Source organism: Rhinopithecus bieti, unplaced genomic scaffold, assembly GCF_001698545.2.
Source record: "Rhinopithecus bieti isolate Rb0 unplaced genomic scaffold, ASM169854v2 scaffold_61590, whole genome shotgun sequence".
Taxonomy (NCBI): domain Eukaryota; kingdom Metazoa; phylum Chordata; class Mammalia; order Primates; family Cercopithecidae; genus Rhinopithecus; species Rhinopithecus bieti.
The window spans coordinates 77,723-92,458 of record NW_016823353.1 but is presented as its reverse complement, the minus strand read 5'-3'; the positions used below and the strand labels follow the sequence as shown (position 1 = coordinate 92,458).

The window sequence follows — 14,736 nt, the reverse complement described above, 5'->3', positions numbered from 1 at the left end:
CAGGATGGTCTCGATCTCCTGACCTCGTGATCCGCCCGTCTCGGCCTCCCAAAGTGCTGGGATTACAGGCTTGAGCCACCGCGCCCGGCCTGTTAAGGATTTTTGCATCTATAGTCATCAGATATATTTGTCTATAGTTTCATTTTTTGTTATGTCCTTTCCTGGTTTTGGTATTTAGGGTGATGCTGGCTTCATAGAATGATTTAGGGAAAATTCCATTTTTATCTTGTAGAATAGTTTAGCATAGTAGTTTAGAATAGTAATACTTTAGAATAGTAGGATTGGTACCAATTCTTCTTTGAATGTCTGATAGAATTCAGCTGGTCCTTGACTTTTTTCTGTGGGCAATTTTTAAATTACTATTTCAATCCCACTGTTACCGGTCTGTTCAGGGTTTCTAATTCTTCCTGGTTTAAGCTAGGAGGGTTGTATATTTTCAGGAATTTATCCATCTCCTCTAGGTTTTCTAGTTTATGTGTGTAAAGGTGTTTGTAGTAGCCTTAAATGATCTTTTGTATTTCTGTGATGTCAGTTGTAATATCTCCCATTTCATTTCTGATTGAGCTTAGTTGTATCTTCTGTCTTCTTAGTTAAATCTTGCTAATGGTCTATCAATTTTACTTATCTTTTCAAAGAACTGGGTTTTTGGTTAATTTATTTTTGTGTTTTTTTGTTTGTTTCAGTTTCATTTAGTTTTGCTCTGATATTAATTATTTCTTTTCTTCTGCTGAGTTTGGGTTTGGTTTGTTCTTGTTTCTCTAGTTTCTTGAGGTGTGATCTTAGATAGTCTGTGCTCTTTCAGACTTTTTGATGTAGGCATTTAAAGCTATGAACTTTTCTCTTAGCACTGCCTTTGCTGTATCCCAGAGGTTTTGATAGGTTATGTTACTATTACTGTTCAAAGAATTTTTAAATTTCCCTCTTGATTTCATTGTTGACCCAATGATCATTCAGGAGCAGGTTATTTAATTTCCATGATTTGCATGGTTTTGAAGGTTCCTTTTGGAGTTGATTTCCAATTTTATTCAGTTGTGGTCAGAGACAGTGCTTGATATAATTTAAATTTTCTTAAATTTATTGACACTTGTTTGGTGGCCTACAATATGGTCTATATTGAAGAACATTCCATGTGCTGATGAATAGAGTGTATATTCTATGGTTGTTGGGTGGAATGTTCTGTAAATATCTGTTAAGTCCATTTGTTCTAGGGTATAGTTTAAATCCATTGTTTCTTTGTTGACTTTCTGTCTTGATGTCCTGTCAAGTGCTGTCATTGGAGTATTGAAGTCCCCCACTATTATTGTGCTTCTATGCCAATTTTTAGGTTTAGTAATAATTGTTCTATATTTAAGATTGTGATACCTTCCTGTTGGACAAGGCCTTTTATCATTATATAATGTCCTTCTTTGTCTTTTTCAACTGCTGTTGTTTTCAAGTTTGCTTTGTCTGATATAAGAATAGCTACTCCTGCTTGCTTTTGGGGTCTATTTGCATGAAATGCCTTTTTCCACCCCTTTACCTTAAGTTTATGTGAATTCTTATGTGTTAGGTGAGTCTCTTGAAAGCAGCAGATACGTGTTCAGTGAATTATCAATTCTGCCATTTTGCATCTTTTAAGTGGAGCATTTAGGCCATTTACATTCAATGTTAGTATTGAGATGTGACATACTATTCTATTCCTCGTGCTATTTGCTGCCTGAATACTTTGGTATTTACGTATGTATGTATGTATGTATGTAGGTATGTATGTGTTGTTGTATAGGTCCTGGGAGATTTATTCTTTAAGGAGGTTCTGTTTGATGTATATTGAGGATTTGTTTCAAGATATAGAGCTCGTTTTTTGCAGTTCTTTGTAGTGCTGGCTTAGTAGTGGTGTATTCTCTCTGCATTTGCTTGTCTGAAAAAAACTATCTTTCCTTCATTTATGAAGCATAGTTTCACTGGATACAAAATTATTGGCTGACAGTTGTTTTGTTTAAGGAGGCTGAAGATAGAACAACAATTCCTTCTAGCTAGTAGGGTTTCTGCTGAGAAATTTGCTGTTAATCTGAGAGATTTTCCTTCATAGGTTAGCTCATGCTTTTGCCCCACAGCTCTTAATATTCTTTTCTTTGTCTTTCCTTTAGATATCTTGATGACTTTGTGCCTAGGTGATGATCTTTTTGTGATGAATTTCCCAGGTGTTCTTTGAGCTTCTTGTATTTGGATGTCTAGGTCTCTAACAAGGCCAGGGAAGTTTTCCTCGATTATTTCCCCAAATACGTTTTCCATACTTTTAGATTTCTCTTCTTCCTCAGGAATGCCAATTATTTTTAGGTTTGGGTGTTTAACATAATCCAAAACTTCTTGGAAGCTTTGTTCATTTTTTTTTTTAATCTTTTTTATTTGTCTTTGTTAGATTGGGTTATTTTGAAAATCTTGTCTTCAGGCTCCAAAGTTTTTCCTTCTACTTGTTTGATTCTATTGCTGAGACTTTCCAGTGCATTTTGTGTTTCTGTAAGTGCGTCCTTGATTTCCAGAAGTTGTGAGTGTTTTTTATTTATATTACCTATTTCACTGAAGATTTCTTCCCTCATATCTTGTATCATTTTTTTGATTTCATTAAATTAGACTTTGTCTTTTTCTGATGCCTCCTTGATTAGCTTAGTAACTGACCTTCTGAATTCTTTTTCTGGCAAATCAGGGATTTCTTCTTGGTTTGGATCCATTGCTGGCGAGCTAGTGTGATTTTTTATTTTTTGAGGGTGTTACAGAACCTTGTTTCGTCCTATTACCAGAATTGTTTCTCTAGTTCCTTCCCATTTGGGTGGGCTCTGTCAGAGGAAGATCGGGGCTCAGGGGCTGCTGTTCCGATTCTTTTGTCCCATGGGGTGCTCCCTTGATGTAGTACTTTCCCTCTGTTCCTAGAGGGATGTGGCTTCCTGACAGCCGAACTGGAGTGATTGTTATTTCTCTTCTGTATCTAGCCACCCAGTGGGTCTACCAGGTTCTGGGCTGGTACTGGGGGGTGTCTGTACAGAGTCCTGTGATATGAACCATCTTCTGGTCTCTCAGCCGTGGATAGCAGCACCTGCTCTGATGGAGGTAGCAGGAGAGTGAAATGGACTCTGTGAGGGTCCTTAGTTGTATTATTGTTGTTTACTGTACTAGTTTTGTGCTGGTTGGCCTCCTGCCAGGAGGTGGCACTTTCAAGAAAGCATCAGCTGTGGTAGTATAGGGAGGAACAGGTGGTGAGTGGGGCCCCAGAACTCCCAAGAGAATATGACCTTTGTCTTCAGCTACCAGGGTGGATAGAGGAAGACCTTCGGGTGGGGGCAGGGTTAGTCGTGTCAGAGCTTAGATTCTTCTTGGGTGGGGCTTGCTACCACTGCTGTGGGGGATGGGAATGTGGTTCCCAGATCAACAGAGTTATGCTTCCAGGAGGATTATGGCTGTCTCTCCTGTGTCATGCAGGTCACTAGGCAAGTGGGGGAAACCAGCAGTTACAGGCCTTACCCAGCTCCCGTGAAACCCAAAAGGCCAATCTCACTCCCACCGTGCCTTTCCCACCAACAGCACCGGGTTTGTTTACAGGCAGTGGGCAAGCAGGGTTAAGAACTTGCCTCAGGCTACCAGCTTCCTGGCTGAGAAAGCAAGCAGGGCTTTCAGGTTTTGTGCCACCCCGCCTGCCCACATCTGCACTTGGGCTTCACCTCTTTCCCTGAGTTCTGTCCAAGAAACTTCACATTCGGTTGGAATTGTTACAAAATTCAGTTGGAAGTTTCCTTCTCCCTGTGGTCTTTTCCCAGTTCCTCTGGCAGCCCTCCCCAAGGACCCCTGTGAGACCATGTGTCAGAGACTGCTTCCCTGGGGACTGAGCTCTTCTCGCTGCTTACTCTACTCCTGTATTTCACTTGGCTGTCTAAATTATCTCAGCTCCAGGTAAGGTCAAATCCTTCTCCCATGATCTGGACCTTCAGTTTCCCTAGTGAAGGTGTGTGTTTGGGGGTGGATGATCCCCTTTTCCCACTTTCCCACTTTGGGCACTCCAGTTATTTGGGCTGTCTCTCAGGTCCTGCGGGAACAATCCCCTTCCTTCAAAGGGTCTGTGGATTCTCTCGGCTTTTCTAGTATGTTCCTGCAGTAGTTCTTGAAGCAAAAGTTCACGGTACGAGTCTCCACACACTGCTTTGTTTGTCTGAGTGAGAGCTTCAAATTAGTCCTGCCTCCTATCTGCCATTTTCTCCCCCACAATCCTTTTTTAAAATTGTGAAGTGGTAGTCCATAGTATAGATAAACCATATGCTTTTATTAATACTTTGTTGATAGATATTTGGATTAGTCACCCACTTTTAGAGTAAGACTGCTGTAAAATTTTGCATACGCCTTTTATGGGCATATGTTTTTATTCTCTTGAATAAATAGGAGTGGAATTATTGGGTTACATGGTAAGCATGCGTTTAATTTCATAAGGAATGATCAGTTTTCCACATGATTCTATGATTTTACTGTCCAGTAACAATGTATAATGCAGCCCTTTTAAATCAGGCCTCTCAGAGAGAATGAGAATTGAGTTCTAATTTGCTAAGATACCTATTGTATATATAGTAGTCCCCTCTTAAATCGAGGGGGATATGTTCCAAGACCCTCAGTGGATGCCTGAAACCACAGCTATTAATACTGAACCCTATATGTACTCTGTTTTTTCCTAAATATACATACCTATGATAATGTTTAATTTATAAATTAGGTACAGTAAGAGATTAACAATAACTAATAATAAAATAGGGCAATTATAACCACATATGGTAAAAGTTTTATGAATGTGGCCTCTCTCTCTTCAGTTGACTGTGGGTAACTGAACCCACAGAAAGAGAGACCACAGATAAGAGGGGCTGCTACACCGAATTACCATCTCTCCTGGATTCATAGGAATCTAGAATCGTCCTAGCTTTGGGCTATCCTTGAGAGAACTGAGAAAATAGTCGCTGAATTAATTTTATCTAGTTCTTTCTCCCACAGAACCCCACGTGAGAAAGGTTGTATAAGAGTTTAATTTGTTCCATCCATGTCCTTAGCAGCATTTTCAGGCTCTGGTTTTAGCCATTTTACTGGATGTGAAGAGGTATAATTGTGTGGTTTTAATCTGTATTTTCTTGATTCCCAATGATGTTGAGTGCCTGTTTGGTGTGTCATTTGTATATCTTATTTTGTTAAGTGTCTCTTCAATTCTATTGCTTATTTTTTCACTTGGTGATTTTTATTGTTTATTTGTAGGCATTATTGTAGCTAGAAGCCATTTATCTGAAATGTAGTATGATTTTTTTTAACCAGTCTGTGGCTTGTTTTTTGCTTGTAATTGCTTTGTTTTTGATAAACAAAAATTTTAGTATTTCTTTTTCTAGAGACACTGTCTTATTCTGTCACTCAGGCTGGACAGCAGTGGTGCGATCACAGCTCACTGCAGCCTCAAACTCCTAGGCTCCAGTGATGGCACTGCCTCAGCCTCCCAGGTAGCTGGGACTGAAGGTATGCGCTACCGTGACCAGCCAATTAAAAAAAATATGTGTGTGTGTGTGTGTATGTGTGTGTGTATATGTGTATGTGTATATATGTGTTTGTGTGTGTGTGTGTGTGTGTGTGTATTTGTTGTTGTTGGGACAGAGTTTTGCTTTTGTTGCCCAGGCGGGAGTGCAATGGTGCCATCTCGGCTGACCGCAACCTCCTCCTCCTGGGTTCAAATGATTCTCCTACCTCAGCCACCCTAGTAACTGCGATTACAGGCATGCGCCACTACGCCCAGCTAATTTTGTATTTTTAGTAGAGATGGGGTTTTTCCATGTTGGTCAGGCTGGTCTTGAACTCCTGACCTCAGGTGATCTGCCTGCCTCAGCCTCCCAAAGTGCTGGGATTACAGGCATTAGCCACCGTGCCCGGCTTAAAAATTTTTTTTTTCGAGACAAAGTCTGGCTCTGTTGCCCAGGCTGGAGTGCAGTGGCGCGATCTCGGCTCACTGCAAGCTCCACCTCCCGGGTTCACGCCATTCTCCTGCCTCAGCCTCCTGAGTAGCTGGGACTACAGGCACCCGCCACCACACCTGGCTAATTTTTTGTATTTTTAATAGAGACGGAGTTTCACTGTGTTAGCCAGAATGGTCTCAATCTCCTGACCTCGTGATTCACCCGCCTGGACCTCCCAAAGTGCGGAGATTACAGGCATGAGCCAGGGCGCATAGGGTCTTGCTATGTTGGTCAGGGTGGCCTTGAACATCTAGCCTCAGTTTTTTGGTAGATTTTATAGGATTTCCTATGCAGATTATCATGTCACCTGTGAATAAAGAGTTTTGCTTCTTTTCTAATCTTAATGCCTTGTGTTTCTTTTTCTTTCCTTATTTACTTGATAGAAACTCTGGTATAGTGTTGAACAGAAGAATGAGAGCAGTCATCCTTGTTTTGTTCCTGATTTTGGAAGGAAAGCAATTCAGCCTTTCATCTTCGTAATGTCAGCTATAAGCTTTTCCTAGATGTCTATTATGAGATTGGAAAAGGTGTCTTCTATTTGTAGTTTGCTGAGTGTTCTTATTAAGAATGGATATTGATTTTGTCAAATGCTTATTCTGCATCTGTTGATATCATAATTTTTTCTTTATCAGTCTGTTAATATAAGTTATTAATGATTAATTTTTAATTTTTAAATTGTAAACGAATCTGGCATTCCTGGGTAAACCCCACTTGGTCATAGTAGATTCTGATTTTCTTGGATTTGATTGCTACAATTGGCTAAAACTTTTAACATATATGTTTATGCTTTCTCCAAAAGCATTGTAATTTTACATTTTATGGTTAGGTTTTTTGTGTATGGTGTCATGTAGTGGTCAGAGTTCTTTTTTTTCCATACAGCAATACAATTGGGTTTTTTTGGTTTGTTTTTGTTCATTTTATTTTACTTTCCAACTTTTTTTTTTTTTTGAGACGGAGTCTCGCTCTGTCGCCCAGGCTGGACTGCAGTGGCCGGATCTCAGCTCACTGCTAGCTCCGCCTCCCGGATTTACGCCATTCTCCCGCCTCAGCCTCCTGAGTAGCTGGGACTATAGGCACCTGCCACCTCGCCCGGCTAGTTTTTTGTATTTTTTAGTAGAGACGGGGTTTCACCGTGTTCGCCAGGATGGTCTCGATCTTCTGACCTCGTGATCCGCCCGTCTCGGCCTCCCAAAGTGCTGGGATTACAGGCTTGAGCCACCGCGCCCGGCTACTTTCCAACTTTTAAGTTCAGGGGTACGTGTATAGGTTTGTTATGTAGGTAAACCCCTGTCATGGGTGTTTGTTGTGCAGAATATTTCATCCCTCAGGGCAATGCAGTTGTTTTAGCACCAGTTGTTTCCTTTCCCCATTGGACTGCTTTGATGTGTTCATTGAAAATTGATTGACCGTATATCTGTGGCCTATTTCTGTGCTCTGTATTCTGCTTTATTAGTCTATGTGTTGATCCTTATACTAATGCCAATCCATCTTGAATAGTGTAGTAAGTCTCAAAGTCAGCTTTGGTAAGTCCTCTAAATTTATTTCTTGTTTTCTATTTGTTTATCCTTCTACTAAAATTTCTTCAGTTAGTTGTCAGTGTGCTAATTCATTTATCAGGTGTTACACCATATATATTTTTAACTTCATCTACTACATTTCTCATGACTGTTATTTGTACCTTTTTCCCTATCTTTTTTCATATTGATAATATCTAGCAGTGTCTTTTATTTAGTTTTAAAATTTTCTAGAACCTCCAGAAAATATACTACTTTTTTTTTTTTTTTTTTTAAAGACAGGCTCGCCCTCTGTTGCCCAGGCTGGAGTATAGTGGCATAATCACAGCTCACTGCAGCCTTGACCTCTCAGGCACAAGCGATTCTCTTGCCTCAGCCTCCCAAGTAGCTGGGATCACAGACATGTGCCACCGTGCTTAACTAATTTTTTAAAAATTTTCTATAGAGACGGAGTCTTCCTGTGTTGCCCAGGCTGGTCTTGATCTCCCAGCCTCAAGTGATCCTTCCACACTGGCCTCCCAAAGTGCTGGGACTACAGGCATGAGCCATCATGCCTGGCTTCTCCTTTCTTTTAATTTTTTTTGGATGCATTTTTTAGATGAATTAATTAATTAATTTTAAGACAGAGTCTCGCTCTGTCACCCAGGCTGGAGGGCAGTGTTGGGATCTCAGCTCACTGCAGACTCCGCCTGCTGGGTTCACGCGATCCTCAGCCTCCTGAGTAGCTAGGATTGCAGGCGCACGCCACCATGTCCGGCTAATTTTTGTATTTTTAGTAGAGACGAGGTTTCACCATGTTGGTTACGCTGGTCTTGAACTCCTGACCTCATGATCCGCCCGCCTCGACCTCCCAAAGTGCTGGGATTACAGGCATGAGCCACCACTCCCGGCCTGGATGCATTTATTCTAATATACCTGCTTCTGCTTGATTTTGTAATCAGTGTGTTTTGTTTTGTTTCATTTTTAAATGACTGGCCTTCTCAAATGTCTTATAATTTTGGCCCTGGAACAGATTTTCCCATGGAGATATCAGTTATTGTGTAAAACAATGCTTTTGGGTGACTAAAAACGTCAGCCTCTTTGAGTTCATGGTATGGGGGGTTGGAGACATGCTGATGCCATAAAACCACTCTCACTTTTTGCCTCATGTACACCTGCTTTGTTAATTTTTCGCCGGTTGCTCCCCTGGATGAAGAGACATCAGGAGGCTCTATTAGTCTTTTCTTGTGTTGCCATAAAGAAATACCTGAGTGTGGGTAATTTTAAAGGAAAAGAGATTTATTTTAGCTCATGGTTCTGCAGGCTGTACAGGAAGCATGGTGCTGGCATTTGCTTTTGGTGAGGGCCCGAGACAGCTTACCATCTTGGTGGAAAGCAAAGGGGGAGCCAGTGTATCACATGACAGGGGCAGGAGCAAGAGAAAAGGAGAGGTCCCAGACTTCTTTGAACAGTCAGATCTCATGTGAACTAACTAGTGAGAACTCACTTATCAGCAAGGGGATAGTGTTAAACCATTCATGAAGGACCTGCCCCCATGATCCAATCATCTCTCCCCAGGCCCCACTTTCCAACATTGGGAATCACATTTCAACATGAGATTTGGAGGGGACACACATCCAAACCATATCAGGTACATTCCTTAACAGCCTTGGCTGCATATTAGAATCAAAAGAGGAGCTTTAAAAAACAATAGTGATGTTGATTCTCATTCCCAGGTATTTTAATTTAATTGGCGTAATTGTGCAGCCTAAATCTAGGACTCTTTTTTTTGTTTTACTGCTTTAAAATAATTTCATAATTTGGAGGAAGTTGCAAAAATATACAGAGAAGTTGAAGTATACCCTTCACCCACTTTCCCATAATGATTACATTTTGTATCACTATAGTACAGTATCAAAGCCAGAAAATTGACATTGGTACAATGTGTGTGCATAGTTCTGCATAGTTCTGTCATTTTATCACATATGTAGTTTCATGTAACTACCACCACATTCAAGACACAAAAAGTCTATTACCACAAAAATATCCCTCATGCTACTCTGTTACACTCACATCTCCTCTTCCCCCACCGTGATCCCTAATATCTGACAGTAATCTGTTTTCCAACTCTGTAATTTTGTCATTTCAAGAATGTTATAGGAATGGAATCATACAGATGTGATTTTCAAGATTTGCTTGCCATTGAGATCCAGCCGAGTATTAAACTTTGCTACTTTTTAATATTGCTGAGTAACATTCCATAGTATGAATGTATCATAATTTGTTCAGCGATTCACCTGGTGAGGGACATTTTCATTGTTTCCAGGTTATGGAAAATAAGGTAGAGCATATGCATTTACTATAATTATTGGTAGGGCTCAGTTCTCCATGTTAGTTTTTGGGAATGTTTTTCATTTGTTTCTTTCCTCTGTTTCTCATGTCTCTGTTTCTGTTTTCCTGACTTTTCATGGATTACTTGACATTTTTTCGAATCCCATTTTTGATATCTGTAGTATTTTTGAGTGTCTATAGATTTTTCAGCGGTTGCTCTGTGAATTGCTCTTACTTATCACCATCCACTGGTGTCACATTTTATCAGTTTGAATAAAGGATAGAAATCTTGCCTCCTTTTAAGTGCTTTTATCCTCCCCCATTTATAATTGTCTTAGTAGATACAGATTAATACCTCTTTAGTCTTGGATGACATCTTTTATTAGCTATTATTTTTGTTGAATATTGTCTTTATTCCTCCCTACTGGGATTTTGATTTGGTAAATATTGGACCTTCTTTTTTTTTTTTTTTTTTGAGACGGAGTTTCGCTCTGTTGTCCAGGCTGGAGTGCAGTGGCCGGATCTCTGCTCACTGCAAGCTCCACCTCCTGGGTTTTTACGCCATTCCCCTGCCTCAGCCTCCTGAGTAGCTAGGACTACAGGCGCCCGCCACCTCGCCCGGCTAGTTTTTTTTTTTTTTTGTATTTTTTAGTAGAGACGGGGTTTCACTGCATCAGCCAGGATGGTCTCGATCTCCTGACCTCATGATCCGCCCGTCTCGGCCTCCCAAAGTGCTGGGATTACAGGCTTGAGCCACTGCGCCTGGCCCAATATTGGACCTTCTTATTCTGTCTTTTACATCTGTTAACCTTTATTTTGTATTTTTTCATTGTTTTATTTGTGCTCTAATATAGGACCTCTGATCTGTTTTCTTCCCCCAGTTTACCAGTTATCTCTTTGGCAGTGTCTATTCTGTATTTTTAACTTGTCCACTGAGTTTTGTAATCTTTAAAATTTTGATATTAGTTTAACTTTGTGAAGTTCTATTTGGTTCTTTTCCAAATGTGTTGATTTTTTTATATATGCTATTACTTATTTTATGTGTTTGTATTTAAACACATGTATTTCTAAGTTTCTATTTGATAGTGCTGTAGTCTGAAGTTCTTAGGGATCTAATTTAGTTTGTGTGTCTTTTGACTCCCACTAAGGTTGGATTGTTTCTTGGTGTATTTTTAAATTTTGAATTATGAGATCATTTTCCATAGGCTTTTGTCTGGGGTTTAGTTCTGTGCTTGGGTTGAGAGCATGCCTCTGGAATTTTGTGAGGGGTTCCTGATTATATGACCAATCAGGAACCAAATTTTATTTTGATGTTTTAGATTGAGATTAAGACTCTTTGTTGTTATTATTTTCCTGAGCCTAGCAGCAATTGACAAGGTGTTTTTCTCTAGTTCGACCTTCTCACTGATGGTATATCGCTCTGTATTTACGTGGGACACCTTAGTTCTTTTTCTTGTGTTGCAGACATCTCTATGGCTTCATCTTGTTATCTGAATTAAAACATAAAACCCAAGGCTATTGAGGCAGACAAACCCCAACCATAGCTAACATAATAGTTCCTAATCTGATTGCTCTGATTTGGCATTAGGGGACCTAGGGAAGGTAGTATTACCAAAATGCTAGTAGTAGCTTATGTTGGAATAGTGGATTGAAGATCCCTTCTTACTGTTTATTTTTTAAACTTCCTGGTTTTGTAATGAAAATATTAAAACTGTATAAAAATATTAAGAGGAAATAAGTATATTAGTGTTCTTAAAAGTTTTAGATTTAAACACACTACAAAATGACAAAACAAAATTTCAGAATTAGTTTTATTATTAAAATATTTGCAGACTTTTGTATGAAAACACAGAAAAAGATCTTTCTGATACTCAACGACACCTTGCTAAGAAAAAATATGAGCTACAGCTTACTCAGGAGAAAATTATGTGCTTGGATGAAAAAATTGGTGAGTTTTTTTCTCCTGATATTACTTTTATTTTTTCTTAAGTTTGGTAGCAAAGATATGTTTTCTTCTCTTCAATATAACATAGATAAACTTGGAAACAAGCCCTTAACTAAGTTTATGAATAAAAAATAATAGAAAAAATTCATTTTTTTGACAGCAAAAATTTTTAGATTTAGCACCATAAGTACTTAGTGAAAGTTAAAATTTGTTTGTAAACTTATGATAACTTAAATTTGAATTTTTTGTGTAATGTAGCTTGTCCATAGCTGCTGTAATGAAACATAGTATCTATATATTACTTTTGGTGGAAAGTGTACATATGGTTAGTTATGTCTATGATATTACTGGGGTTTGTAGAGAAAGTTCCTTTTTTAAAGTTTCCTATTTATGTTTGTTATTAGTGATCAGTATGAAAATACGGTCATAACTTAATCTTATAGGGTAAAATTTTGGTCAGGGCTATAAAAGAGCTTATTTTAAAGTAGAGGAAATATTGTTAACACGCTATTATATAGTTCAAGAATGTCTGGTATAAACAACTAGGTAGGTGGAGATACTATGTATCAAACCAGGAAATATTAAAACAGAAATATAAAAGGTAATATTGAAGGAGAACTCATATTTGGGTATTTTAAGTCCCAATAAAGATCTAAGGTAAGCAGTTGAATATTTAAATTTGTGTCTCAGAAGAGAAAGATACATATTTGGGACACATCAGCATATAAATGATATTTTAAAACCATGAAATTACCTAGGGAAATGTAGAGAATGAGGAGAAGAGGATCCAGGACTGAGTAAGAAGAAGCCAAAGAAGTAGGAAGAAGACCCAGAAGTGAGTGTTATTTTGGAAGACCAGAAAGCAAAGTGTTTTTAAAAGGGGAGGATATGATGAATTGTCAGACACTTTTGAGAAGTGAAATAAGTGAGGCTAAAAAAAATATTGATTGGATTCGGCACATGGGAAGATTTGGTAACACCAAAAAATAAACGTTTGAATGGAGTGTTGGATGTAGAAGATAGAGTGGGTTGAGGAATAAATGGGAAGTGAAGTCGGGACAGAAAAGCAGTCTCTCAAGAAGTTTGGCTATTAAAGGGTAGGAAGAAAATAGGGTAATAGTTTGAATGGGCTGTTAGGTTGATAATTTTTTTAAGCTAGGAGATACTAGAGTTATTTTAGAGATGTATTGATTGTTTGGTTGCCAGTGGGAATGAATCAGATACCAGGACACACGAAACATGTGGGTTGCCTTAAAGGCAATACTGCCTGCAAAAAGAGACGTGGCGTATTCTCCAGTACTACATAGATCAAGTTTTTGGCATATGACAATATGGTATTATCTCCCTTAGCACTGCTGCTGGATGGGCCTCACAGGTATTAACCTAGTAGGGATTAATCTTGAAGTCTGGTCTAACAGAGCTTCCTTTGTAGAGCTCTAGACCAGTGGTTCTCAAACTTTCATCCGTGTCAGAACCTTGAGAGCTAATAAAGATCACTGGAGCCAGCCTCCTTGAAGTAGGCTAGGACCAGAGCTTTTGTGTCTCTATCAGTTTCTGTAGGTAAATCTAATACCTTAGAACCCCTACTCTAGACGAGTGGTTCTCAATCCTCATTATGTATTAGAATCACTGGGGAAAGAAGGAGTTTCTGAAACATAAATTGCTGTGCCCACCCCCAGAATTTCTGTTTCAGTAGGTCTGGAGTAGAGGCCTAAGAATGTACATTTCCCAGGTGATGCTGATGGTGCTGGTTGAGAAACCACAATTGGAAAACTATTCTTCTATACCAATCATTCAGGCCTTCAACACTGACACTGGCTTGCAAGAGTTCTCACAAATTGAATCATACTTCCTGGGATGATTTTTTTTTTTCCTAGGAATTTTTATAACACTATTTTAGAAATATCAGAATATTAGAAGACATTTTATTTTAAAGACTTAATTGAATATTTTATTAAGATTTGTTACTTACCAACTTTTTATACAACAGTGATTCTAGGCTAGCAGGAGGGGAGGGGAAACTAGAGGGGAGAAATGCCACAGATTGTTTGGTATTCCGCTTACTTCATCCACCCATTCTCTCTTTTCCCATCATACATGTAATTGTATGTATGAATTGAATACATGTATTCCCATCATACATCTCTGCTTTGAGAACTTGCAATATAGAGCTTTCCTTAACTATTTTAATTCATTGGTATTGTGCTTTTGTGTTTATGCATCATTTAGAGTTTTGTAATTCACTGTAGTTTTTAATCAGAAAAGCATTTTTTAATTTGGGATATAGCACTCGTTAGTAATTGAATATAATACATTAGAAGTAAGGAGAACTTCAAAAAGTACGATAATCTGCTTGAAATAGAAAAAAAATTATTTTGATTAAAACAACACTTTTATGATTGCATATTTAGATAATTTTACGAGGCAAAATGTTGCACAGCGAGAAGAAATCAGCATTCTTGGTGGAACCCTCAATGATCTGGCTAAAGAAAAGGAATGCCTGCAAGCATGTTTGGATAAAAAATCTGAGAATATCGCATCCCTTGGAGAGAGTTTGGCAATGAAAGTATGTTCTGAGAACTGTGGTTTATAAGGAACGTTTAAATGAAATGTTAAATGTTAAACTATGATTTAAAAACTAGAATCTGAATAAAATATTCTAATTTTCTCAAATTTTTTTTTTCTAGAGAGTTGAAACTTCAAAATCTGACGTTGAAATATTTTAAGATAGTCTTAGGAAGCATGTGTACAAATCCAGTAGTTAATATTTTAAGTTGATTTTTCTATCATGAATTAGTAATTAACATTAACTGACAAGAACTAATTCAGATATCAAAATATAAAGCATGACAATAAAGTAGTGAGACTAATTTCTTCTTAAAAGCATATTTTCGGGCCAGGCGCGGTGGCTCAAGCCTGTAATCCCAGCACTTTGGGAGGCCGAGACGGGCGGATCACGAGGTCAGGA

The 14,736-nt window shown here is 38.6% G+C and overlaps 1 protein-coding gene across 1 annotated transcript in view; it reads left to right on the top strand.

The window, feature by feature from the left end:
* LOC108521507 (testis-specific gene 10 protein) overlaps nt 1-14,736 on the top strand; it is a gene marked incomplete at its 3' end in the record, with an annotated part of 101,402 nt that overhangs the window by 17,797 nt on the left and 68,869 nt on the right. The window contains exons 7-8 of the mRNA XM_017861365.1: nt 11,656-11,771; nt 14,180-14,334. Of these exons, the coding sequence (XP_017716854.1) occupies nt 11,656-11,771; nt 14,180-14,334 (271 nt within the window). The remainder of the gene's footprint in view (nt 1-11,655; nt 11,772-14,179; nt 14,335-14,736) is intronic.